This window comes from Cyprinodon tularosa, unplaced genomic scaffold (assembly GCF_016077235.1).
Source record: "Cyprinodon tularosa strain WSP-4 unplaced genomic scaffold, ASM1607723v1 ctg655, whole genome shotgun sequence".
Taxonomy (NCBI): domain Eukaryota; kingdom Metazoa; phylum Chordata; class Actinopteri; order Cyprinodontiformes; family Cyprinodontidae; genus Cyprinodon; species Cyprinodon tularosa.
Genome location: NW_024039402.1, coordinates 91814 through 119024, shown reverse-complemented (window position 1 = coordinate 119024; position 27211 = coordinate 91814). Strand labels below are relative to the sequence as shown.

Below are 27211 nucleotides of genomic sequence, written 5' to 3'. Positions count from 1 at the left end.
GAGGTTTGAAAGGACCCAAATGTAGACACTAAAGCTCAAGTGGTTTCTTGTAGATTTAGTTAACCCAGAAGGAATACTCACAACAAGGGGGTCAAAGAAATTACAACAAAACAGCAACAATGACTGAGCAAGGATGGGCATATATAGGAGAGAGAAACAAAGACAAGGCTAGTCAGCAGATAGGGAGCAGGTATAAACAGAGGAGTCTAGAAGGGGGCTAGGAGAAGGAGACTGACACAAGAGCGCAAAAAAGAAATACGTAAAAACTCAAATACATCCAATAAACACCACAAAATAGGAATTAAACCAATAAAACTAGAAAACAAAGAGAAACATGGACCAAAGTTAAATGGAAAACTTAAACAGAACCAAAACCGTTACAATTTTGACTGATATCTGATAAGCTAATATTTTACAGTTCAACAAGCCAATACCAATATTTGTTTTTTCTAAACCTGCTTGTAAACTCTCCCTCCGGTCCTGCACAGTCATCACAAATAGCAGTTTGGCAATCTGTTTCAGTAACCTTAAAAAACATTCAAACCACCTGAAGATTTACTTTAGTGTACTTATGCATAATTTGTTTCTCACAAAACACTTAATGTATATCAATGAATTCTATTGGCATATTCACTGATTTATATAAATGTAAGGCTCAGAACAAAAGGACCCAGCTTTGAAGGTGAAGGGGCTGTTGGGTTTCACAAGATGTTTATTTAAGACAGAACTGTAGAGAACAGTGTTGGTGTCTAAGGCAGGAACCTCTGAAGGAAGACATGACAGGTTTGTGACCACGTCTTTTTGGTGGAGGATGTTATAGAACGCGTGAGTCCCTAACCTGGTCTTATATTTCAGTCTGTGCCCAAAGGACAAGGTTAGTTCCAGCTGGTTGGCTGCCAACGAGACGCAGCTAGCCATTCACAGAGAGTCCGAGACGCTTGAGTCCTGGAGGTTGGAGGACAGGCAGGAGATCAGAACCGAACAGAGGAAGGACAGCAGCATAATCCAGAGGACGAAGCAAAAGCCGGTGTTGAGAACATGCTCAGGAGTCAGGACCAGGAGATCAGAGATACAAAAAGGCTCCTAAGGGGAATCCAGGTCGGTGTCAGCAATCAGTTCCAGGTTTGGTTACCAGACAGAATCCAGCAGGAGCCTGAAGGTAGGTCAGGCAAACAGATCAGAACAGGGACAGGCAGGCTCAGAAGTTCAGAGGTAGAACAGGTCAGGATGAGGCAATCAGAACACACAGGTATTCTAGAGAAGTCACCAAAAGCTTGAATAATCTGGCATTGATGACTGGAAGCAGCCAGGTTAAATAGCGGCTGAAGCAGGTGGATCAGATGAGCGTTAATGAGAACTGGGCGGAGATAAGCAGGTGAATGAAATGAGTAATCAGGCAAGTTATCAGCACCAAGATCATGACAGTAAAGTCTAGAGTTTTGCAATTTAACCTCAGCATAGAGGTGACGTGTGAAAGCTTTGGAGGTTTGTAAGAGAACATTAAGAAACACCATTAAAATAAAATAATACAATTTTGTGAGCCAAAAGCCATTTGGATGTTAAGTGTTTTTGCTCTTCCTGCTAATGGTTATGTGTGCAATGGTTATTTTTTTTACAGCATTGGCATAAAAAGAAAAATGGTCAGAGATAAGAAGAAAATGGGTCAAATGATAAACAATCCATTCCTGGAGGATCATGTCCAGCAATACATGAACTCTAAACACACAACCAGAGCAACACCGGAAAGGTTTAGGTAGAGGCGTGTTAGAACGGTCCAGTCAATGCCAAAAAATATGTTCAAGACTTAAAGACTGATTTTCACAGAAACCAATCAAATATGTATACATTTATATCCAAATGTAGTTTAACATTATTAGAATTCAGAAAAAAAACCACTCTTTGGCACCTACAGTTGACACTTAACAATCTAAAACTGTTTAGAAGCATAAGAAAGGGAAATATTTATGGGGAATGTTTGAAAGTGACTTTGGATCCGGAGAGTATGTTTTAAACTTACCCCTTGAACTTTTTAAAATGTTTTCTTAAGAAAAAGCATTTTTCATTATTGGGCCTTTTCTTGTGAAAAAAAGTCAGTCATCTAGCTTAACACGTTTTTCTAAAAACCCAGCTAAAACTATTTTTGCAGCAGGAATTTCTGAGAGGGTGTGGTCGCCACGGGACTGTTTGGGGCAGGACAAAAACAACGCCACTGCTTTCCAACACTCCCACTCAAACTGCCCCTCTCTCTGTCTGCCTCAGTCTCTCCAATTTTCCCCTTTCTAACAATCTGTTTTCACTCTCTGCTGTGGGTCACCCACTGATGTCACAATCAGGAAGCCTGAGGTGATCTTTGTCGTTTCTTTAAAATGAAAACTAGGGGCTGGAACTCACACACCATCTCATTAAGGGAGTTAAAAACAGAGCAGTGAAACCACGTTTAAATAAGAGTGTCGGTAAAGTCAAGGTCTGAGGTTTTTCAGAACTTTTTTGCCAACTTTTCGAATGTCATTGATCTCACTTTGTCAAAGACAGTAATGTTGTGCTTTATAAGTACTATTTACAGCACGTCATTAAGTATCTTATCGACAAAATTGCAATTATTTCCAAGACTGGAAGCTGATGTGGACACGTCAGCTTGTACGCTAGATGATGAGTCACTAAACTAACAACTTCAGCTTTATATATTTAGATTTGAGGCGACTGAAGGGAGAATTTGTGGCGACAGCATGAGGGATTGGCTGCATAAGAAGGACAGCTAAAAAAAAGAATTAAATACAAGATCCAGATTATTCCATGTCTTGAAGAGTCAACTAAAAAAAAACTTTTTGAATTCAGTCTGGATATCTTCATTAGGAATATCTCCCCAGCACCTCCATTTCAATAGATTGCCAAAACTACTGGGATGCTTGCCTTTAAACGTGCTATTCCTTAAGTAAACACGTTTGTGGAGTTGGTCAACAACTAAGAGGTGTTTGTGCTTCAACTCTTTTGGTTTTTCCCAAGGGAGTGACATGGTGGTGGTTTTAGAACTTTCTTCCACAGGTTAATTTCACAAAGCAGGTTTGAAAAACTCTGACTCAACTCTGAATTGATCTAGCCTAAGATTGAAAACTCTGAATTTTTTCAGTTTAACAACAGCTGAGTGAGTTAGTTTAATTAACTCTGAGTAGGTCGACCCAGAGTTAAGCACGTGCTTAAAGCCCTGATTCAATGAGTCACAATGACAATGAGCAAGAGGGGTTTTCCTAATTCAGACATCACTGTGATTAAAGATTTTAATGAATAATTTGAAAAATAAATTGGAGAATGTTTTTAAAAGAAAGAAGGAGAGGAAGATGACATAGGAGAAGATTGCTGATGAGTTAAAGCATACATTTATATGAGCCCTAGTATGGCAGGCCATTTTTACATTCATTAAAAGTTTGGTTTTCCATTTTGTCACTAAAAACATTTTTTCATTATAATTGGATTCTTCTCAGTCAAAATTACATTGCTACACCAAACTGTGATAACAGTTTTCCTGAATTACATTTTTGCCACCGTAAAATTACTTTCAGAATGTCAAAAAACAATATTAATTCGAGTAAGAATTATGGCTCATATACCTTGAAATGCTAACACATTTTAAGTGCCCATTTTGTATGCAGTAGTTTCTGGTGATTGGCTTATACAAGGGAGCTCTGTGATTGGTTGCAAACCATCTCTTGTTTAAAAAGATGCATTTGAGTATCGAGAGACGTCAGGAGGGTCTCGAAAATCCACACACAAACGCAGTGAAGTTTAAAGACCACTGGTACATTGTAATTTAACTTATAATATGTATAATGTTTTTGGACCAGCAATACTATGGCAAATGTGCTCTGCATGTGTGAATCCTCTATGCTTGCGTGAATCATGCCATGTGTGTGGATCTTGTTCTGTATGTGTGTGAATTTTTTTGTGCCTGCATAATTCGTGCTGTGTGTGTCTTGTCCTATGCATGTATAAATCCCATATGTGTATTTGTATCTAGCTCGTCAATTTTTACATTTCTGAGTTTGTATTACAGTGATATGTATTTCAATTTCTTCAAAATAAAGCAAATGTTGAATGTTTTAATTTAGATATGAGGAATATCATTTTGTTTGAAATGTTCATTTGATCAGGAAAAATTGTATTTCACATATATAATATGTATTTCACAGAAATACATATTCAGACAAACTAATACATATATAAATGACCTATAAAATACATATACATACATATATAAATGACATTATTGAGGGGAAAATGTTTACTGGTTGAATGGCAGTGGATCAATGTAATCTCATGGAATAGAAGCTAAACTGGTAGCCGGTGAAGATGAAGTCTAAAACGTTGTTCTATCCGGTAGGACCTGTGCATCATCTCATGTGGTTCTTCTTCATTTTTATTCTGTCTTCCATCACATAGTAAATACTAAATATCTGTGCAGTTGTTTTTTTTTTTTATAATTTTGTTATCACAACAATTAATGTGCTGCAACTATATCTAGTTTTTACAAATACTGTACCTGTTAAAGAACTTTGTGTAATGTTGTTAATGTGAGGAAGGTTAAGGTCCTGGATGTATGTGAAGGATTGTGAGGTGAAACAGTAGTGCTTATAAACATAACTTTCTAAATAAAAAGGACATTTATATGTGGCCTGAGAGCCCTCTACCTATAAGTATTTAATTCTCTGGGAATTGATACCACTCATTCTTTAATCAAAAGGACTTGCTATGTTTTTGTTTTTAACACATAATATGTCTAATGAATCTAGTGACTCATTTTCTTTTTGTTGTTCACATAAAAGTACGACTAACTCTCCTGACATATTAGCTTTAAGGAGGTCAGAGAAAGAGGATGCTAAGTTTATTCAGGAAAACCTGCACCCAACCAGGTTAGCTTTAGGGATAATGTTACTATGGTTACAGACACAGAGGTTGAATAAACTCTCTTTGTGAAACAGAAAATGCTTAGTTTCCCTGCATTTTCCCAGGTTTTGTAAACTCAGAGTTAATTTGATGAGTGTCTCTATATCTTATACAAACAGTGTACATTGCCATTGCAATGTTACCATAAATGTAGATAGCAGCTCTAAATTATACTGTAGCTGTAAAAAATTATTTTGGTGGGTTACTATAGTATGCTATATCAGCCATTAGTATTCCTATTGCTGATTTTTCTGCAGTGTTGCTAAATATGCCAAGAAAAGTCCATCAAACTTCCTTGTACTCTGATTCTTGGTACCTCAAACATCTTAGACTTATAAAGGTTTGATTTATTGCCTGTCTCTCATGAGTGAACAAAGGTGATTTAATCTTATTCTTTCTTGTTATCAACTTTTTCATCAGCTGTCTTTTTGTGGGAAGTGGCTGTGATTGCGAAACACCAAATTTTTTTTATAATGAAGCAATGAGATTGCCACAAAAAATTTGTGGGATAAACTAGGTCAGTGTCTTAACATCTTTGGATTAGGGGGAAACAGAAATGTTAGAAATTCCACTAAGTTTAAAAATGAAATAGCCTTCTAAGCAGAATGGAAGCTTTTAAATGCAACAGCTGGAACAAACCGGCAAGTGAATAATGCTCTGAAAGATGAGATGGCACACTTTTAGCAAATTAAGAAGTAATTCTGTTAGATCCCTACAGGCGACATGTCCAAACAAAGGGACCATAATAACAGAACAAAGACTGCTGTTGACAATTATGAAACAGAAACACCCATCTCTAAGTAAACACCAGATAAGCTCTCTGTCATTATGTTACTCTTGGCTGCAGAAAAGTATGGCCGTATGATTGATTATACCTCTCAACATCAATGAGGGTAGATGACATAAGGTGATTATTGGTTGATGGTAATGTCTTCTAAAGGGACTGCCATTAATATAGATATATATCAACAAGAAATGTTAATTGCATTTTATTTTAAAATCCAGTCCAGCTACAGTAGATCTTTTCTTCAAAAATTTTGTTTTATTATTGTGACTTCTTGTTTTATCCTGGAAGTTGTTTTCTCAGAGCATTACTAGCCTTTCTAACTTTACTTTAGGAAAAAGGAAAAAGAAACATATGTATAATTAGTATATTTCCAGCAAGTTCCAAATATTGGCAATATTGCTAACAAGAATGGTGTTTATAATGGAGTATTGATTTTGCTGAATGTTATATTATTTTGTATAAGTTATTGTTAAGCAGTCTGGTTATTGCCTCTTGCACAATGATGACTTAAGATGATCACAAGATGCCCTGCAACCCTACAAAGATGAGTAGACATATGCCTGTTTCCCACTGGCTGAAAAAACCTGTTCAAACCCGGGAACAATTGGCTTTTAGTGGCAGAGAGAACATCTCACTGATGTGTGTCTAAAAGGGTCAAAAGACTCGGCAACTGCATTCAAATTCCCTTTGATCAGCATGCTGTGGGAAATTACGTGACATCATTAGCAAGGTACCGCTTTCAACACCACACGCCAGTCACTTGTGATCTAACAAGCTGAAACAAATCTGCTTACAGTTGATAAACATGTGGCAGCACTACTGAGAGGGACTCGGACAGGTGACTGAACGAAATAATGAAGACTACTGACTACGCACTGGCTCCTGACCATGTTGCATTCCATTATTTATTTCCCAGATTTCCGTTGCACTTTCTACATCATCAACGCTCACCCAGTGTGATGTCATCATCGGACACATTGTGGTGGGAGACAGTGGCACAGAAGCTTGCCAGCAGGAGGGGGGTTGCAAAAAAATCGGTAAAGGCCCAAAAGCCGATTATTAGAGGGTCAACCCTGAAATACCCTGGTTTTCAATGGGAAAACGGCTATAGAGAATAGACAGATGAATGGACAGTCCTTATCTATGCAGGTGTAATACACAACACCAAAAAAACGAATTATTAAGATGAAATTAAAAACACAAAATCCTGTTTAACAGTTAAGGGCTGAAAAGCAGGGCCTAGTACAGAGCCTTGGGGGACCCCCACAGTGAATAGAATGTTCTCAAATATAAATTTCCTATACTTCTTTGGATTTCAAGCTTTTAAAAAAAAGCAGCACCTAAATCAAATAGTTTGTCAAAAGCAAGTTTAGCAGAATCTTGTTCTATCCTTAAATCTAGTGTTGCGTCGATGCCATTTTTTGGCCCCAATGCCGATACCCGATACCTGGCTGTGCAGTATTGACCGATACCAATACCATCTGTTTGAAATTGATGTGTGTGTATATATATGAAGAACTGCATACTACTTGGACGTAAAATAATTGCCATCATGGCTTTGTCAAGCTGCTGCCTACCTTTGTCAAGCAGGAAAAAGACTAATAAAAAGTGAATCCAGCTTTATTGCCTACCTGGAATGGGTGACAATAGCTGAATAAACTTTTGGCTCTCAAAATGGTATCGGTGCCCTATTTGTTGATACTCGCCAATACCAATACCAACATTTGCTGGGTCGGGGCCCTGTCCGATACTGGTATCGCTATCGGTGCAACACTACTTAAATCATTCGTTTGTTTCAAACTACCTGCTTTTGAGCTACATTTTGTCCAAACATCAGGCTAAAACATTGGATCCCAATTATTTCTGTGGGATTTCTTTCATTCCTTTTTAATCTTTTTACAGGGGAAAATATGGTAAGAAATCGCTCTCTAGTAACAAAGGACCTTTGTGCTTTGAAGCAACCTTTGTGAGAAATGCTTTCAAGCATTCAAGAAAGATTCTGAGTAAAGATAATAAAAAAGGATGCTAACTAAAATATTTGTTGTGCTAGTTACCAGGAATGAAAATGAATATTTTTGCAGAAACAATTAGTCTTATAAAATGATTGTGCTGGAAATGTGTAATTTAGATAAAACATAAAAGCAAAAGTCCTCCACCCATTTGAACAGTCCACCCATTAGAGTTTAAGCAACAAACTATTTTTGGAAAAGCATTATTGCGATATCTGAAAAGAAACCTGATTGATATCAATGTGTCTTAAGAAAAATGCTGTGTGTTGCTCTGGGGGTCCAAAATCAAAAAATGTATCTCTTGTAAGCTCTGATTTCAGTCACTGATACAAAGTATTATGACCTCCATAGGTGGTCCTCCGTAGAAAGACAGAGTCTGAGCCAATAAACTGCCATCTGCACAATGTAGAAAAGCTTTGAAATTCTAAAATGGTCAGCTTTTATGTTTCCCATCTTTGTAAAAACACAAACAAAACGAGTACATCAATGTGTAACTGGTGTTTGTGGGATTGCAGAAGGCTGGGAGGAGAAGAGCAGCAGAAGGTGGTGGAGGAGGACACACTGACAGGATGCTCAGGAGAGTTTGGACAATACTGTACATTGGAGCAGAAAGTACCAGAGCAGTCCAAAAGAAAGTCCAGCATATGGTGTATGTCAGTGGGACACTAAGTCCTGAACCGCAGCACCCCCTTATACCCGAGGTTTTCCCTTTCATTGGAACACACACCCACATTCACTCCTTAAATTCTCAGAACAAGAAATGAAGGAGTCAAAATTAAACTAAGAACTTTGACTGTTACAATTACATGACAGAGAGACTCCAAAAATCCCTGAATCCCAGTAGCTCTGTGGGTGTGAATCATTACACCGCTGACGCATTGGCCATTTTGTCACATAAATTACAGTCTTACTAAATCACCAAGGTGATTCGGGCAAAAGAGTTGAATCACCATTACATCTTGTCTTGGGCCCACAATTACCAGGATATTTTCATAAAAGCATTGAGCATTCATTTGAAAAACATAAGTGCAATTTATTTACAGGCTATTGACTGCAGATAAAGCTTATCTATTAGGAAAGACTAAGTGAATCATTACTGGAGTGAGGTGAGTCTCTGCCTATTTGTGGAAAGCAAATACTTACCTTTCAGTGTTGGAATTTGCTTTACAGTAAAGAGTTTGGTAAATGTTAGAGGTAGTGAATGTTTTTGAAGATTATAAATTCATCCATTTTATTCGTGCAGCATTTATGTGGCTAACATTTATGCTGCTATGCCATCTAGTGGTCTTTGAATGCATAACCTAAATCCTTTAATCAACAGTCTGAGCCACAATTCAACTTAAGTTTTTTTTTTAAAAAACATGTTATACTGTGATTCATTTCAGTACTCAGTAACTGCATGTATTACAGTATCAATGTGTTTTAGATGCAATCTTCCTGTTCCTGTGGTACTACTGAGGCGTTAATGGAGGCCAGAAGCCTTTGGCTCCTGTGATGTGCTCTAAACTTTCCTGGTTGATGGCTGTATTGACATTGGATTTAAAATAAATACACAGCGGATAAAGATTAGCAGATAAAAAGCTTACCAAATCTTACTGAATAAGGAATGATACTGGACTTCAGAAAACTTTTGTGAATCTCTCTCACTCCAGACTCCAGGACCTTGATTTTTCTTTTTTTTATAGAATGCAAGATTAGATTTATCTAAAAAATTTCTTGCATGACAACCATCCTTTATAGTGCATGTCTAATGTTGTTTTCCTTCCATTCGACTTTCCATCCATATGCTTAAATATTGGCTGTTAACAGCCATCTTTTTTTGCAATGGTCGTTTGAGGACAGTAGTTTGTCCCATCATCTTGTATTCATTTCTGCAGTTGTACATTTGTTTTCAAAGTTTAATTTTCCAATATTTTGTACATCATTTTAATGAACTAAATAACATTTAAAAAAGGAATTCCTTTTATTGTCCCACAATGGGGAAATTCATTCTCTGCATTTTAACCCATCCGATTGGGGAGTAACAGGCTGCTATTGTGTGGCGCCCGGTGAGCAGTGTGGGGTTAAGGACTTGCTCAGGGACCCAGAGTGCAAGCTTGTAGGGATTAAACCGGGTACTTGCAACCTTCTCAGAGCACAAGTGCACTGCTCTGACCCACTAGGCCAGCACTCCCCAAATACTGGATTTCAGCTCTTTCTTAAAATGACCTAATTACTGTGTAACAAACATCCCTGTTTTTAAATTCAGTTACTAAAATAAAGTCTCGATTCAGTAATAGTCCAATTGATTTAGATCTACCTGTACATCCATATTGTAACACAGATTACCATCATGATCTTGTCCCCTTCTGCATCATCTCAACGGATAATTTTCCACACAGCTTCTCCTCTGATGAATTATTAAGGTCAGAAGTTTAGCTGGAAACCGATCCTCCCATGAGAAGTACTGTTTTCAAAAAAGTGCAGGCAGCTATTTAAAGACTCCTCGATAATGACGAGGTATGACTGGAATCTTGGACTAATGTTCTTTTATTAGAAATCCACCCCGGTTTCTCAGATGTATCCACATACACAGCCACCAAACCACAAACAAAATAACTAACCTGATCATTCTTTACAGCCGTCAGGTTAAAATAGCCTGCTGCTGGTTCTCTTTCTCCAAATCCAGTGTTTATTAATAAGCCTAAACAGATCTGAGGTAGTCATGGTCACACATAGCAGCGCAGTGAGTGTGAGGGAGGAAGGAGGTCAGCTCAGCTGTCTTTTTTAACCCTCCCCTCCACTAAGAGTTCATCTGCACCCCTTCTCCTGCTCAGTCTCCAAAAGCTCAGCTTGCTTTTGTCATCTTAACCACAACTTGTTCAAACTCCTTCCATATGTTCAACATCACTCGGGACTCAATCCACTGAAAGATAATCTTCGATATATGCTGACTGTAAGTACAGATGTATTGCATTTAATATTTGATGGTTTCTGTTTCTTATTTTAACCAAATTAGAATTTTTTGATGCTATGATATGTTTCTAAAACTGCCAAGACTTCTATTAAAAAATAAAAATAAAAGTTAATTTCTAACAACTTTGTAAACAGTGAATTCTGGTCTTTTATCTCCCAAAAAGTTGAAATGTTTCGATTTATGTTTGCTTCAGATGTAGGTCAACAGTCATTTTGGTGACCGATGTTTTCATAAGCTCAGGAGACAAAGCTTAAATGCAAGCCAGAAGCAGCTGGAAAACATCATCATGTCAACGCTGCAACACTAACTTTAGTCTAAATCACATTACTGATCAGATTTAACCAACAATCTCTTTAAGATGATAAAATAAAAAACCCAAGTAAAGTTTATATACCCATCCATAAATAACCATGATCTTGATGATGCCACTTGCTAAAGCTTGAGAGCTTCAAAACCATCTGTCTGGGTTTATGTCGTTGGTGTTTATATGTGAATTCATGAACTGGCCAGCTGAGGCGTGTCCAGACATTCCCAAAATCTTTGAGTGCCTGGACATCTGCCCCTGAAGGGACAGCTGTCCGTGGCATGCCATTTGTCAAACTGGTTTTCTGCATGGATCCACAAGTCCCAGTGGCATCCCAGTTTACAGTGCCTCGCCATAATATTAACCTAGCACATCCATTGATATGTCTTCACGCCATTGGAGAGATCTTGGAAGGTTTGAAAGTTAAGCTCATTAGGAAGTAATAAACATTTCCATTGCGCCCAACCAATCTAAAACATGGATCAATGAAAAATCAGGTGAGCAATAGTGATTACTCTATAAATATAAAAACAAAAGTCTAAAAGCCCTCTCTAAAAACTGAGATGTCTTCCATCCATCTTTGTGTTATGTCAACAAGCAATAAGGCAGTAAGGGATTTAAAGTCAATTTCTCGCTGTTGCATTTATGAGTCACCAAGTGATGCAATCCCTTCAGAGTTAGACATAAAAAATGTAGTTGACCTTTTTTGTATCAGTATTTACGTTTCCTCCTTGTGGTTTTATATCACCTCTCCTGTAGATCTCATGGTGGTTTCATTCATGAAATCTCATTTCTGCACAGGATACGGCAGAGACGTCTTTGTGGTTTAACAGTGCTTTCCTTGGTTTCATTGTACAGTAAACTGCCTCAGCAGTACATTCTCCTTCAAGTAAAACCTGCAAACTGGTCCACAATTGGCTTTTTTGTCAAAAATGGTTTTGCAGCCTTTCTTGACATAAAAAGACAGAAATAAATTGTTCCAAAACTGCCTTTTCTTTGATAATGCTATAAGACTCGACTGAATGATTCAGAACAGCCAAGTTGCCAAACATCTGCTCATACAGACGTATGCTCACTTTCTGATTGTGAGTTAGTGTATTTCACCATTAGTGCCTGACCCTTTGGAGTCAAATAGTTGTAGAAGGATATTTTGGCCAAGGTGGCTCACAAAATACCATCATGATGTGACGTACTATCTGGTAAGATAAAATCCTAGGATCTCCAGAAGACCAGATGACATTCTGGCAGGACAAATCTTAGAACAAACAAATTACTGTAGGAGGGCTTTTGTCACGTTGTTCTTTTATTAACAGGTATGTATATCACACAGAGCTACAGCTTCTGACAAGAAAGACGTCACATAGCATTACACCACAGCTTTCACTTTGTGGTTGAAACATATCTTTTCCTTTTTTTTTTAAAGAATGCTGTAGATCTAAGGGAGTTACCAACACCAGAACTGGGTACATCCTATCCTAGCCAATGGAGGACCAAGAGGAAGACATCTCCACCACCTGTGTAGGGCCTCTTTTCATCAGAGAAGAAAAAGCAGACACAGATAGAACCATTGTGGAACAGAGTGATGGCAACCAAAACCCTGCAGCGCAAAGCTTCACTGGAAAACCACTTCATCAACCAGCTCTGTCAGAGCCATACCTTCAGGAGATGGACGTCTTACTGAAAAGCTGTGAGAAGCTTACAGGTATTCCTTTTAGATCACGCCACATTGAGGGTTACTCTGAAACGAGTCTGAGTAAGTCTGGTTGCATAAAAGGCAAAGAGAAGTCCAGAACAGAAACCCATGAAGAAGCATGTATGTCTACCCAAGCTAGTCGCTCCTCTTTCTACATCGACACACAAATGGATGCGACTGAAACAGAAGATGAACTAGCAGAAAGCCAAAACCTTGGCACAGTCATCCACAAGCCTGGGAGTTCTTGCCACTCAGATATGCCGCTTTCCTCAGCAGGCAGCGAGCTGAGCGCCAGCATGTTGGAGTATGAGGACCAGCTGTTGAGGATGTTGGCCATGCTCGAAAGCTGTATGGAAGAGACTGGCATGGACTTTGAGTCACAGGAACAGACTACGGATGCATGTCATGAATATATGCACATCAAAAATACTCCTTACCATTACATGGACAAAGCATTGACTCTGGATGCACTTGAGAGCCCAGCATTGCCACCCATGCATAATGGTTCTAATGTGGAAGGAGATAAAGCTTCAGAAGATGGTGGGATTGAAGAAGCAATGGACTCAGCAGGAAAAGAAAACTCACAAAATAATATGGTTGATTATTTAAAGCAGCGACCAGAAGGTCATCTTGTAGTAGGACATGATGTCCAGAACCCTGACCTTATGATTTCAGAGCTGGAAGAGGCCGAGGATCAATCAAATCAAGAAACAATGACATGTAAGGGAATAAACATAGGGCATATACCTAATGAAGAACCAGAAAATATGGCAGACACTGCAGGGATAGGCACAGATGATGTTAGTTTAGCAGCTGAAAGGAAACCTGTATCAAAAGCAGACCTTGAGTCAGACATGACCAAACTAAGCTCTCAGATGGACGACTGCATAGAGGAGGTGCAGCGGTTAGAGAAAAGGAGAAAAGAGCTTCTGCTGGAGGTGCTGCAGCTGAGAGGACCGAAAATCAAGGACGATGTGGAAAGGGGAGGCAAGGATGAAGAGGAGATGGAGGAGTGGATAGACACCACAGCCTTGGAGCTGATCACAGTTCTTAAGAAGGAAGAAGAGGCGAGGCGAGAGGAGAGAAAGAAGGAGATTCACAGCCTGAGGGAGGAGAGGGCAGATGAAGAGAGGAAAACATGGAAGGTGAACTTGGAGAGACAAGGACTACAAGATGAGCTTAGAAGGCTGAGGAGGTGGCTGTTTGCAGCAGTAAGGGAGTGTGCCCAGAGTCAAGCCACCCTAAATAATCAGCGCTGTGATTTTGAGTTACTGAGGACAGAAGAGGTAAGACTCCAACTAGGAGCTGTAGCATCATCACTTTTTTAAGGAATCAAGTTTCTGAAATGTTTTCTTTTACATTTCAGGAGAAGCTAAACTCTCTGGTTCTGCAGCTGGCAGAGGAGAGCTGCCAACTCAGATCAGCACATCAGGAACAGCTATTGGAGCTAAATGCAAAGCTTCACCACCAAACCCCCGGAGAGACAGCCAACGCCCAGGAGGAGCTGACCGAGTGTAGGAAGAATTCCTGCGGGGATGTTCAGCAATATGTGCAGGGTGGATTAAAAGCACTGGAGGACAGGTACTGTCTCTTTAATAAAACGGTGTGTGTGCATGTAATACCACATGCAAAATATATTTTTTGCCATGGGGAAACTTGAAATTGTGATATTTTGAGTGCATTTCAAGTGTGGGTTTCAAGGACAGTGAATGTCCATCCGAATCATAGTGTCCTTCCAAATGCTTCATCCACACAGCCGGGTACGATTTATACTGTGTATATTGATAACATACTGATAATATAGGGGTGATATATATATATATATTTCCCAGGTATGAACCCATTTTGGTTGCACTGCTGAAAAGGAAAGAGGCAACGGCCGATGCACTGACGAAATCCAAAAATCAGTCCCATGAGCTGAAGGTCCAGGTGAAACCTCTGATGGATGAGATTCAGAAACTGGAACTGGAGAGGACTTGTTTAGAGGAGAGACTTAAACTGACCCACATGCAGAGGCAGGAAGATGCAAGTCGCTACAAGGTTAGCAAACAGTGCTTTCTGAGTGTCAATGGTAAATGTTAAAGCCATTGCTCTTCTAGTTGGACTAATGATCTACTCTGTTTTAGGAAGCTATACATTTTCTGGAGGAGAGCATCCGTGAGCTGAGAACTGAGTTAGAGATTCAGAAGAGAAAAACCAAGGATATGGAAGAAATGAGAGAAAGCCTCACCAAACAACTTCTGCTTTACAGGTAGTTTAAGATGTTTCTGCCAGTTTTACATTAATAATGTAACGATTTACGACTTTTGGTTTTCTTTAGGATTGCCTCTGAGGACCACAACAGCTGTGAGCAAGATAAGACATGATGACGCCTTTCTTCTCAGTTGAAAAACAGCCTTGTTATGAATATGTGTTTTGATTTTTTTTTTTATTATCTGCAGAAAACAGTCAGCTCCAAAGATTTCGAAAATGCACTTTACCCGATTTGTTTGTCTGTAACGTAGGCTGCACGATGTAGAAAGGTTTCTGTTGCAAATAAAGGTCTGGTTTTTCTTACAGTGATGAGTGCGACTGGTGACTTAATGTCTGTCTCTAAAGAACAGAGCCCGTTTCTTCTACTTATAAGGCAAATGTTTCTGAAGAAGTAAACAATGCTGTACAATTTAATCAAGTGGGTGAGCTCAGGAAACAGAAGAGCACCAATATGTCACAACACACACTCATCTCACAGAAGCAGTAACGAATCTTAAGCCCTTCAATGTTAAAAGAAAGACTGTTTAACCATACTTTCTGGCTTAGTAATATACTAGTGAGTATGAAACACTATGTACATGGAAATCTTAAAATTGTAAGAAGTAGCCTTGCAAGGAGCTTAAGAAAATTTTATAAAATGTAGACTCAATACTAAACATTAAAAAAATGGAAAACTGAGTGTTACAGAAACTGATTTTATGGTAGAATCACCACAAAGAACATACGTTTTCTTTGAAGGAGGAACAAAGCAGGATCGAGTTTACTGACAGAAATAAGTTTACATAAAACTCTTAAAAGCATAATATATAAACGGTTTTGATATAATTTCTGAATTCTGTAATAAAAAGTAATTACAGCATTAATTAATAATTGAAAGGATGCATTTGAAAGCCCCCATAATGCATTAAAAGCTGATGCACTGCCTAATTTCTTTACATTTTAATTCAGCCAGAGTAGTAAATTACAGTTAAAAATGTGTCAAAATCAGAGGAGGCATTTTACAGTAAGTGTATGAATGAGAGAGAAAAAAATTAACAGAGAAGTTCAAAGAGAGTGAAATTATTGAAGGTATGGTGTACAAAAAGGAACTAAAAATGTGGGAATAAAGGAAGGAAAGCAAGGAAAGGTAGGTCATGGGAAAGTTGTGACATAATGAAAGCTCGAAAATCTTAATAAGGGTAGATAGATAGCCATGGTTTACAAAGTAGAGAGGATTTCTGATACAATTAATAGGGAACAGAAGGCTCCATTTGCGAATGTGTCACAATCTAACAGCTTGGAGCTTTTTTCCTAAAAGATTTGGAAACCTTTTATCTGGGATACTTATAAAACATTTGAAGAAAAATAATAATAACTGAAGTTTTTTTTTTTGTAAAATATATTAAAAAAAATGTAATCTTTGTTGAGAAATAATTTAAGATAACCCCACATATTTCCACTTAAAGTTATAGTGGATGACGTTCTTTTTCTGGGTGGATCATCAAAATAAGTTCTCCTAATTGTGAATCATTCTGGTGATATGTTTACATAAGGCAGTCCTATGTGCTCATCCCCATTTTCATTTACCGATGATAAGTCTGACATAGTGGAAAAAATTGCAAATCTTCTTTCGAAAGTAAATTTTGAAACAGAGCTTGCACAAGGAGAAATGGGCATGTGCACGCTCTCGCACACGTGTAATAGGTGTTATAATGGACAGGGCGGATCTTTTCAAAAATGTGCAAACAATTTTCACTTCAACTTTAATTTTTACACATATACGCAGACATTTAAGCACATACATAGACACAAAAACATGTTTGGCACTAATGGGATCCCATTATGTTTCTTAGTTGAATTTATTTAACCCTTGGCTTTATAACATCAAGAAATCTTCATATGATTTGGTCTCCATGTTTTGTATCATGTAAACCTGATAGATTAAAGCTGCATGCAGACAGTCTGCAACTTAAAGAGGATGAGCAAATGACCTGCAGGGATGTCAAACATAATGCTGAGACAGAGGAGGCTGATTTGCTGCACAGTGTCTTAGGAAAGCAGCTAGAAGATGATCTACAAAAGTAAACAATATATCTTACATGTGTTAGACTAAACTTTTTTATACCTCAGTTCCTTCTCTCTGTTTGTCTATCCATCAATTCATGACCGGAGGCGCTTCCACAGAGGCTTAGGCTGGACATGCCAGAACTAATGTGAATGAAGGAATGGCTTAAAGTGAACAGTTCCTTGAAGCTATACAGGATCAATCTACACTGTAACAACAGGAAACGAATGTGTATTTTCCAAATAAAGAAAAAACTGATTTTCCTAAATCTCTTGCTAAAGAATAAATACATATATTTACACATTAATGCTTGTGGCAGATACAGCAGTGAGAGATATGTTTATATACATTTGTGTTATAGTTGTATAAAATATATAAAATGAATGGCTGTGCTTTGCAACATGCATACATGCTATTAGAATATTGTATAATTCTTAACACGACTAAGAATAATTAAATACAATTAACCATTTATTTGTTTTCAGAGAAAAAAGAAAAGTAGTTCAATATTCAGTGAGTTAAAGTTAATTAAAATTCATTCTGAGCCTGCTCAACAAATTACACTAAGTGGAGCTTAGAACACACTTGTTTATTATATGGGCTCTCTATACTAAATTTTAGATAGGTATTATTAAAACTGAGATATCTGGAATTCTGATTTAACTAGTCATAAAATAAGAAGATGATATCTGTAATTATATTCGTACTACCGTAGAAGAAAGATATTTTAGATGTCAATAATTGTAATAATTGATCTGTAAAGTTGTATTCATTTTTTATATCGGAAATAATAATTATGACTAGCAGACTATTATGGAGATATGAAATTAGAATCCATCCAAGTCAGAATTCATTTTAGAGAGGAAGAATGTTATTTTAGATATCTAGAAAGTAAAAGCCCAATACACATGATTGGGAAACGTGACGTCATTTGTACCAGTAAGAATTACATTTCAGATAACTAAATTGTTTAGGAGGAATGTTACTTTAGATATCTGAAATTTTCATTTTGACTAGGAATAAATGCATTTGTCTGGAAGATATATTTAGTCAAGCTAATAAATGTCAAAATAGCCTGCCATACCCACGCGGTATACCGGAGCTATGACAACCGTTCACTATGGGGCTTTCTGATTGGACGCACACATCAAAGCTGAACTCTCATTGGCTAAGGAAGAGGCGGGCGGTTGAACCCTATACCTCAATGCAGGAAGGAGTTTGTTTTCAGCTCAACATGTAGCTCGTGTCCAGCAGGTTTTTAAGTATGTCTACGGCTGATATGTCCGCCGTGTTGAACATCCTCCGGTCTCTGTATCGGCACATACAGACGCTGCAGGAGTTTGCCGACAACATCGTTTTCAAAGAGGGTCAGACGGCGGTACTAACTGAGCAGTCAGACTCGAACCGCTTTAAAACGTTTGTCAGAGGAGTGTTTGTCTGTTTCGATAAGGAGCTACAGCAAGTCCCGAGCTGCAGCCAGGTAAGAAGAACTCAGCTGCTCTGGAAAAATGACACAAACACCTCATCCTAAGTGGATTGTAAACATTACGCGCTGAATCAGCAAGTCATTTTCCATTTAATATTCATACCCTTTGTATTTTGTCCCAAATGTATGTAATTGATCAACACAAATTATGGGTAATTTAATAGCTATGGGGACTGTGCACTTTGTTGCACTAGATTAAAGAAAAAATAAGAGTTGATTAAGTTTTTATTTTTACTTCAGTTTAATATGGGGAAAAACAAAAATCAGAATTCTGACTTTAATCTCAGAACTCTGACTTTTTTCTCACAATTCTGACTGGCCTTAATCTGAGAATTTTGGCCTTAATCTCAGAATTCTGACTTTAATCTCAGAACTCTGACTTTAATCTCAGAACTCTGACTTTAATCTCAGAACTCTGACTTTAATCACAAAATTCTGGCTTTAATTTCAGAATTCTGGCCTTAATCTCAGAATTCTGACTTTAATCTCAGAACTCTGACTTTAATCTGAGAAGTCTGACTTTTTTCTCAGAACTCTGACTTTAATCACAAAATTCTGGCTTTAATTTCAGAATTCTGACCTTAATCTCAGAATTCTGACTTTAATCTCAGAACTCTGACTTTAATCTGAGAATTCTGACTTTTTTCTCAGAACTCTGACTTTAATCACAAAATTCTGGCTTTAATTTCAGAATTCTGGCCTTAATCTCAGAATTCTGACTTTAATCTCAGAACTCTGACTTAAATCTCAGAATTCTGACCTTTTTTTCCTCAGAATTCTGACCTTTTTTTCTGGCTTTTTCTCCGAATTCTGACTTTTTTCCTAATTCTGACCATAATATTAGAATTCTGCCTTTTTTCCCCCTCAGAATTCTGACTTTTTTTCCCCCCTCACGATTCTGACTTTAATCTCAGAATTCTCATTTTAATCTGAGAATTCTGGCTTTAATATCAGAATTCTGACTAAAGAAGACATGGCTATGGCTTGATGCTAACATGTTTGTTAGCTGTCAGAATTAAGGCAGAATTCTGAGATTAAAGTCAGAATTCGCAGAAAAAAAATCAGAATTCTGAGAAAGGTTTCAGAATTCTGACTCAAAATATACTGAAATAGAATTTTAAAATCTGTGTGTTTAGTTTGGTTTGAATGTGACACACAAACACAGGTTAGTACAAAAAGTTGCCCCTCAAAAGTATCCACACCACTTCAAGTTTTCCATATGTTTCCCCAGTGGTCACAATGATCTAATAAATCCTTTTGTAAAGGTTTGTTTTTTAATTGGATCTCATTTTCTATTTCTGCTAGATTTGCACTCTACCAGAAGTCCTGGCTTTTGTCCTCAACACCATGAAGAGGAAAAGAAGAAAAAACGTCCTTGCACACGGCTACAATCTGCTGGCCCTGCCGCAGGAGGATCGGGATGCTGATCACTTTAAATTCAAAGGAGACTTGACTCAAAGTGCCGCCTATGTCCACGGCAGTGACCTGTGGAAGAAAGTCACGTTGCGCCTAGGCACAGACATCATGCGGTACCTTCTGGAGAGCTGCTCCTTATTCGTTTCGGTGCCTCCTTCATGTGTTTTCCAGGTGTGTGGCCTCCCGGTGTATGACAGGGTGTCCTCCAGCCCTTCCTCTGGTGGGTTTCGTCTTCTGCTTGGATTTAGGCGGCGTAGTTTCTCTCAATTTGGAAGAAATCAAAGGTCACTGAGCTTCAGAGGGAAACAGAAAGTTGAAAAACTGCCTGACGACAAGATGAGAAGGAGAAGAGTGGAAAAAGTGAATAAGAGGAAAAGAAAGAGGGGACCAGAGCAGACGGAGGAGGAGAATTTGTTGGGAAAGAGGAGACGGTTAGCGAGCAAAGAAAATGATCAGGACGTGTCCGTAGAACCAGCAGTGTCTAGGAATAACGTGGAAAGTGGAAGGACTGGTTTCAAACAGCCAGTTGGGATACAAACAGCCGGGCCTTCCTCAGAGGGTAGTCCCAGTTGGAGATCAGGGGTTTATCCCCCTTTACCTCCCTCCCAATGCTACATCCGAACGCTTGGATTCATGTACGGCAACAGAGGCCTGCACAGCTTCCTTCTCAACAGGAAGAAAAAGAGCGCAGACGGATCCAGAGGGTTACAAGGCAAAGACTTGGTACGAATTATCTTCTTTGAGGGGTTTATGTATTTAAACGGTGTAGAGAAGAAGCCAAAGAAGCTTCCCCCGAGGTTCTTCAGCATGGTTCCCCTCTTTACTCGGCTTTTACAGCAACACAGGAAATGCCCCTACAGCAAAATTCTACAGAGGTTCTGCCCATTGCTCCAAGAGTGCAACTCTGCTGCTGCAGAGTTAAACTCCCTTTTACAGAAACACTGCGGACCCCACCGGGTCTACCTGTTTGTCAGGGAATGCCTCTCCGCTGTGATTCCTCAAGAGCTGTGGGGCTCCGACCACAACCGGGTTCATTTCTTGGCCAGAGCCAGAGCCTTCCTGCATAGCGGCAAGTTTGAGAGACTGTCGCTGGCTGAGCTGATGTGGAACATGAAGGTGAATGACTGCGACTGGCTGAAGATCAGTAAAACCGGTAAGTCAGGCCTGCTTTCAGGGTGTTCATTCAGTTTGTGACAATTTCCAGATTTCTCTCTGCCCGGATAGGTGACAAAAATAATCTCTGAAGTGCGCATTGGTACCAAAAGAAGAAGCCCAAACGTTAGCCTTTGTCAATTTTAGAATACTGGGTTAAAAAGGCAGCTCTGAGTTGAATTTAGTGACCCTCTTGGATTTTACTTAAAAGAAATGGGTAACAAACGAGGAGGGGAATATTCAGCTACTTTTTCTGGGTCTGGATTTAAACCTAGGGCGTCGTGTCGGGAAAGAAGTCCTCCGATTATGAGTCTTGTGCTCTATCTCACTGTCGCCACCACACCCCCAGCCTTACAGGTGGCAAAGTCAGACCTTTTTTTTTGAAGGCAGAGCGGTGCCTTTTTTTTTACGGCAGCAAGGCCTCAGACACCCCGTCCCCTCGTCTTGGATGGGCTGTACCAAAACTGAGATTTCGCCTTACTGGATTGCCACTCTAGGCTGGCTGAAAAAATAAGAAATGTTGAATCTTGAAACATGCTGTTTTTGGAAACGTCTCTTACCTTTCAGAAATATCAGAAATATTTCAGTTTGATTTAGGATTCTGTAGCATTGAAAGAACAACCATAAAGTCTATAGTTGTAGCAATGATGGCCCCACTTTTCGCTAATATGTGATACTAAAGTTTGAAGAAAGTTTATTCTAAAAACCCTGTTTTACAGCAAATGCTTTGTCGTTGATCTTTAAATGATTGGCCGCTCATTGCAGGAAGACATTTTGAATTTGGATCACAGTCCCTTGGCGCCGTGTCGGTCATTAAATTCTGACTGTTTTGTGTTTCTGATGTCCTGATCGGATGTTTTTTCATGCAGGCCGGGTCCCACCCAGTGAGCTGGCGTATCGGACGCAGATCCTGGGTCAGTTTCTGACCTGGCTCTTGGACGGCTTTGTTGTGGGCCTGGTTCGGGCGTGTTTTTACGCCACAGACGGTGTGGGGCAGAAGAACGCCGTTAGGTTCTACCGACAGGAAGTCTGGGCTAAACTCCAGGACTTGGCTTTCAAGTATACACTGAGACAGACAGTCCCCTAAAGATATCCAAGAGTGGATATATATATATAACTAACAGCTTTTTCTTTTCTACAGAGGTCACCTCGCCAAAGGCCAGATGGAGGAGTTATCGGCGACTCAGGTGGCGTCTCTCCCTAAAGGCACCGTCATCTCCAGACTTCGCTTCATCCCTAAGACAGACGGCATGAGGCCCATCACACGAGTTATAGGAACAGATCCTAAAACAAGGGTATGCAGAGACTGCTGCAGGCTTTTCCTTTTACACCTGGGAAGGAATGATTTTTACTTGTTTTAAATTTTTGTAACTACCATTCCTCCTCCAGATGTTCCAGGCACGGGTGCGGGACCTGCTGTACATGCTGAGGGCCTGCGTGCGCTCCACTCCGTCCCTCCTTGGCTCCACAGTGTGGGGGATGACGGATATTCACAAGGTGCTGAGCTCTTTGGCACCAGCCCAGAAAGAAAAACCTCAACCACTTTACTTCGTGAAAGTGAGTCAAAACGTCTGATAGCTGTGTTTTCTGCTAGAGCTTCATTAATTTATAGCACCAGGGAAGATTAGTTCCTTCTTTTTATTTCTGTCTCTCACAGGTGGATGTGAGTGGGGCCTATGAGAGCCTGCCACATGACAAACTCCTGGAGGTGATTGGACAGACCCTGTCCCCCTTCCAGGAGGAGCTTTTCACCATCCGCCGCTACGCAAAGATCTGGGCCGATTCCCACGAAGGCCTGAAAAGGGCCTTTGTTAGACAGGTGCAGCTTTACACACATGTGCTCATGTAACGTAGGATCCAGAAGCTTTGGATTAGTTTGATATTATTTATTTAGTTATGGAAAGGAATCTGGATACCTTTAATGCAAGCTGAAGTTAAAGGAAAATTCCGGTTTTTAACACTTTTAGCCCATTTTCTGTAGTGTCCAGGATGAAATCGAATGATCGACACCAAAATTTTGACAATTGCTCCTGTCTCTGCTATTTGGCTCATTTAGAATCCCCCCCTGGCTGCTTCAGAATGGCTTCCATAGTGCATGTCCGATAATGTCCTTAAAACAACCTTAAACGTTCTTTTTTTTAAATATGCTACTCACCGGGTCGTCAGCGCTGTTCAATGACGTTCCAAAAAAAGTTTCGTAAAGAAAAAACGTTCCTGTAGTGTTTTATTTAGCATTTTGTAAATCCCATTGAGTTCTGTTGGAATAGTCAATATCCCTCCGCCACCGGAAACGGAAATGGGGCCTGTTTACGCTTAGTTGTAGTCTTTTAGCAAGGCCCAAGTGTTTATGCTTCACTCTGTGTACTCCGACGTCGAGGTGCTAACGTCTCTGTTAAACACTTTAAAAAACTCTGAAAATGGAATACGAAAGGTGGATTCTTGAGGAGGACATATTGGACTTTGAGTTTGACGGTAGAGGATACCGTCGCCAACTAGTGGTCTGGAGTGTGCAACGCTTCAGATTCGAACGGGAAGCGGAAGTTTATAAGCGGTTGTGATGTATCGGAAAAAATAGTTCTGGGATTTACAAAATGCTAAATAAAACAAGACAGGAACGGTTTTTCTTCACGAAACTTTTTTTGGAACGTCATTGAACAGCGCTGACGACCCGGTGAGTAGCATATTTAAAAAAAAGAACGTTTAAGGTTGTTTTAAGGACATTATCGGACATGCACTATGGAAGCCATTCTGAAGCAGCCAGGGGAGAATTCTGCATGAGCCAAATAGCAGAGACAGGACCAATCGTCAAAATTTTGGTGTCGATCATTCGATTTCATCCTGGACACTACAGAAAATGCGCTAAAAGTGTTAAAAACCGGAATTTTCCTTTAAGTTCAAATTCCCCAAAAATACTCAAACCAGATTTCCACTAATGGGGGGAAAAAACGTCTGGCTGAAAAGTAGTAAAAAAATATTTAGATTTCAGCCAGATTATTTATTTTGTTCTCAGCTTTCCATAAAGCATTTTTATCAATAGAATGTGTCGGAAAACTAGCTAGGGAAAATCCAAAGATGTCTTTAAGTTACTTGTGTTCCTGGAGTGACGTCCTGGACAGCTGTGAAGGTTCAAGAATTGATTAGAATCGGTTCTAAGCTTTCAATTTTCCCAGAATCATTCCATTTGTTTTATTTTTGACACAGCTGTCTAATGTCAGTGAATAGAAATACACAGGAGTGTGTGTGTGCAGCCGTATGCGTATGCTGCAGCTTTCAGAAGTTTAATTAATTAGAGACAGAACCAAACAGCTACCTGCAACACTTTAGATAGGATTTTTTAATGCAAAAGACAACACACAGCTGACATAATTAAATGCCGCCAGTGTAAGAATAAAAGCCTCATCTTTGACCCACTGCAACAGTGTTGTACAAAGTTAGGTTCCCTAAGGAAATGTGTTCCTCTTTTGAAATCATTGCACACCTTCTGCACGGTGAGCAGAGCTTTTTTTTTTTTTTTTACTTTCTTCCTCTTTACATCTTAAAGGTATAGTGGAGAATTTTTGCTAAATTTTGAAAAGACCTGTCCAGGGTTCCCGCGGGTCCTTAAAAAGTCTAAAAAGGCATTGAATTCTTCAAAATAAAACCAAGGCCTTAATTGGTATTAAAATGTCTTAAATCAGTCTTTCGTAGGTCTTAATTTTTAAAACATCATAAATAGGATTATTTTTATTACGACTTATTTTTGTAATCTAAATAAAACATTAAAATTTACAATTTTTTTTTTCTTTTTATAAAAAAAAAAATAATGGCTCGCCATTATTGGTTCTGTCCCGATAGCGGAACCAATAAAAGCGTTGTTGCGGCCGGGACATTTGGGAGATGCACCATTTACTTTTTGTTTGGAAAATCTGAGCAAGTGTAAATGTAACCAAAATTGGCTATCCAGCCAAGAGTTTTCTCCATGGCTAAAACCAGGGAACATACATGAGGCTCAGTGTATTTTGTGCAAGAAGTCATTCAAGCTCGGAACGATGGCAATTAAGGCAGTGGAGTCGCACATGCAAAGCACGAAACACAAAGCGTCAAAATAGAGTTACCGAGAAACAGCCGGTATTTCTCGGTTTTGTTCCACCCTTGTCTCTGCAACGCCTCCACTTATCACCAAATCAAACATACTAAGAAAACAACACAAAGAAAAATAGCTGCAAAAAAGACTTAGCACTGGTTATGTTGTGGCTTTAAAACTGATTTGTTTTGTTCCCTGCTAAAACAGTTTGTGAATTCAGTTAAATAATTGTTAAAATATATCTGTCATTTGTTTGTTTTTAGCTTTCTTCCTGTATGGGAAGCTTTTCAAAATTTGAAACATTAGTGCAGTGGTTTATGCTAAAATAAACCTTTGGGTTAAGTTGTTGCAAGCGGGTTTTTCTTGTGTTTCTTGTGAATTTGGTCTTAAATTTTTATTTCAAGTGGCATTAAAAAGTCTTGAATTTAACTTGCCTTATGCTGTAGGAACCCTGCCTCCCCTCTCCACTTTAAAAAAAATGCATATGCATAACCCTGTAACCGCATGTCTGCTCTAACCCCTAAATTCCTCAATCCCTACATAGAGCAGCGGCTTTATAGTTGACTTTATGGCCAATCTGACAAATGTTCACTGCTTTTTGCTTCGTTGGTCACGAAACTCCTCCTCCACTGCGCGTTGCCTGCTGCATCTTTGTTATTAGTCAGGCCGCAGCAAATCCCATATTGCTTTGCGAGGAGAGCTCTCCGCACAAAGCATTCTGGGATATATCTGCCTCCTCTGAGGCCTTTCTTTTCTTCTTATACACATTCTCATACACCTGCTATTTCCACACCCATACATGATTTAGAGATTGAAGTTGCATTGTTTTAAAATTGTGTTTTCCATAAATATACAAAAAGTTTTGCATGCACTTTTTTTGGGGAAACTTAAGTCAATAATTTCATCCTGTTTGGTCATGTAAAGACGTCACATATTTTGAGCAGTTTTTGCGTTCCTTTTGTTGCTATAGGCAGATTTCCTGGAGGACAGCATGGGATCCACCAACATGAAGGGATTTTTAATGTCGATGGAGAAAAGTGGAAAAATCCACCACGCTATCCTAGTGGAACAGGTAATACTTTGATGAAATTTGATGCTTTTTTATGATGAGATTTTCCAACACTTCCGTTTATTTTCACAGCAGTTCTCCTCTGATCTCCGAGGCAGAGCAGCCTCCCAGTTCTTCACCCAAATGCTAACAGGCAGTGTCGTTCAGTATGGAAAGAAGTAAACCCTTAGTTTATTTTCCCATTACACCTCCTTGTTTGTTTAATCTTATTTATTTCTAAACGTGGCCCTTGTGTGTTGCAGGACATACCGCCAGTGCCGAGGGATTCCTCAGGGATCCGTGGTGTCCAGTCTGCTCTGCTGTTTGTGTTACGGCCACATGGAGAACACCTTGTTCAGAGACATCACTAAAAGCAAAGGGTACAGTAGAGCTGATGATCCACCGTCTCCAGCAGAGGGCAGTGTTTCTACCTCTGTGTTTCTGCATCTTCTGCTTCTACATGTTTTTTCTGCAGGTGTTTGATGAGACTGGTGGACGACTTCCTCCTCATTACTCCAGACCAGCACCATGCACAAACGTTTCTGAAGTACGACACCCAGGGAAACATTTAAATGAATATTTTTAACTATATTTTATCACCTTTTTAGATAAAGCCATCATATATATATATATATATATATATATATATATATTATCTACGTTTCTGAGACTTGAACCCGAACTGTGTGTGTAGTACGCTGCTGGCGGGAGTTCCACAGTATGGCCTCGTGGTCAATCCACAGAAGGTGGTGGTTAACTTCCAAGTATCAGGAAGCGTGGATTCTTGCCCCGGCATCCGCGTCCTGCCTCCTCACTATCTCTTCCCGTGGTGTGGGCTGTTGCTGGACACCCACTCCCTGGATGTCCATAAAGACTATTCAAGGTGAATAATGCTGTCAGCTCCATCATTGCCTCCGGTTTGTTTGATGTAGGAGAAATTATTGCACATTTTTCTTTTTTAATTGTTTCTTGGAAAGTATCATCCTACATGAACTTTGTACAAACTCGTAAACAACTCACATGCTAGCTGAGTGAAAAATATTCCCTAATAAATGTTCAAAC

At 39.2% G+C, this 27211-nt stretch overlaps 2 protein-coding genes and 1 long non-coding RNA gene across 4 annotated transcripts in view; 2 read left to right on the top strand and 1 right to left on the bottom strand.

Annotated features, from left to right (window-relative positions):
* Positions 1-300: 300 nt before the first annotated feature.
* LOC119799238 lies at positions 301-10460 on the bottom strand. Its single transcript, XR_005282827.1, has 3 exons — positions 10338-10460; positions 839-1153; positions 301-764 (listed from the first exon to the last, which is right to left on the bottom strand). It is a non-coding gene; the product is annotated as an uncharacterized LOC119799238 (long non-coding RNA).
* A 15-nt stretch (positions 10461-10475) lies between these two features.
* sync (syncoilin, intermediate filament protein) lies at positions 10476-15249 on the top strand. Its single transcript, XM_038309045.1, has 6 exons — positions 10476-10669; positions 12418-13973; positions 14054-14268; positions 14520-14727; positions 14814-14938; positions 15008-15249. The coding sequence occupies exons 2-6, from the start codon at positions 12477-12479 to the stop codon at positions 15051-15053; spliced, it is 2091 nt and encodes a 696-aa protein (XP_038164973.1). The 5' UTR covers positions 10476-10669; positions 12418-12476; the 3' UTR covers positions 15054-15249.
* Positions 15250-18171: 2922 nt separating this feature from the next.
* The window catches only part of tert (telomerase reverse transcriptase), a 23685-nt gene continuing 14645 nt past the window's right edge, over positions 18172-27211 (top strand). The window contains exons 1-11 of one of the 2 annotated variants that reach the window (XM_038309044.1): positions 18172-18464; positions 19776-21039; positions 21908-22097; positions 22180-22333; positions 22428-22595; positions 22696-22857; positions 26072-26173; positions 26246-26328; positions 26413-26529; positions 26625-26696; positions 26844-27032. In XM_038309044.1, coding sequence (XP_038164972.1) covers positions 18249-18464; positions 19776-21039; positions 21908-22097; positions 22180-22333; positions 22428-22595; positions 22696-22857; positions 26072-26173; positions 26246-26328; positions 26413-26529; positions 26625-26696; positions 26844-27032 — 2717 coding nt within the window. In that variant the 5' untranslated portion in view covers positions 18172-18248. Of the gene's footprint in view, positions 18465-19775; positions 21040-21907; positions 22098-22179; positions 22334-22427; positions 22596-22695; positions 22858-26071; positions 26174-26242; positions 26329-26412; positions 26530-26624; positions 26697-26843; positions 27033-27211 lie in introns of both variants that reach the window. The other variant, XM_038309043.1, reaches the window with a different exon arrangement.

Bases quoted from the DNA above. Each gene is read 5' to 3' on its own strand.
- sync (XM_038309045.1), top strand. From the start codon at position 12,477: ATGGAGGACCAAGAGGAAGACATCTCCACCACCTGTGTAGGGCCTCTT. The intron at 13,974-14,053 runs GTAAGACTCCAA...TTTACATTTCAG, and splicing joins AGTTACTGAGGACAGAAGAG to GAGAAGCTAAACTCTCTGGT. The intron at 14,939-15,007 runs GTAGTTTAAGAT...GGTTTTCTTTAG, and splicing joins AAACAACTTCTGCTTTACAG to GATTGCCTCTGAGGACCACA.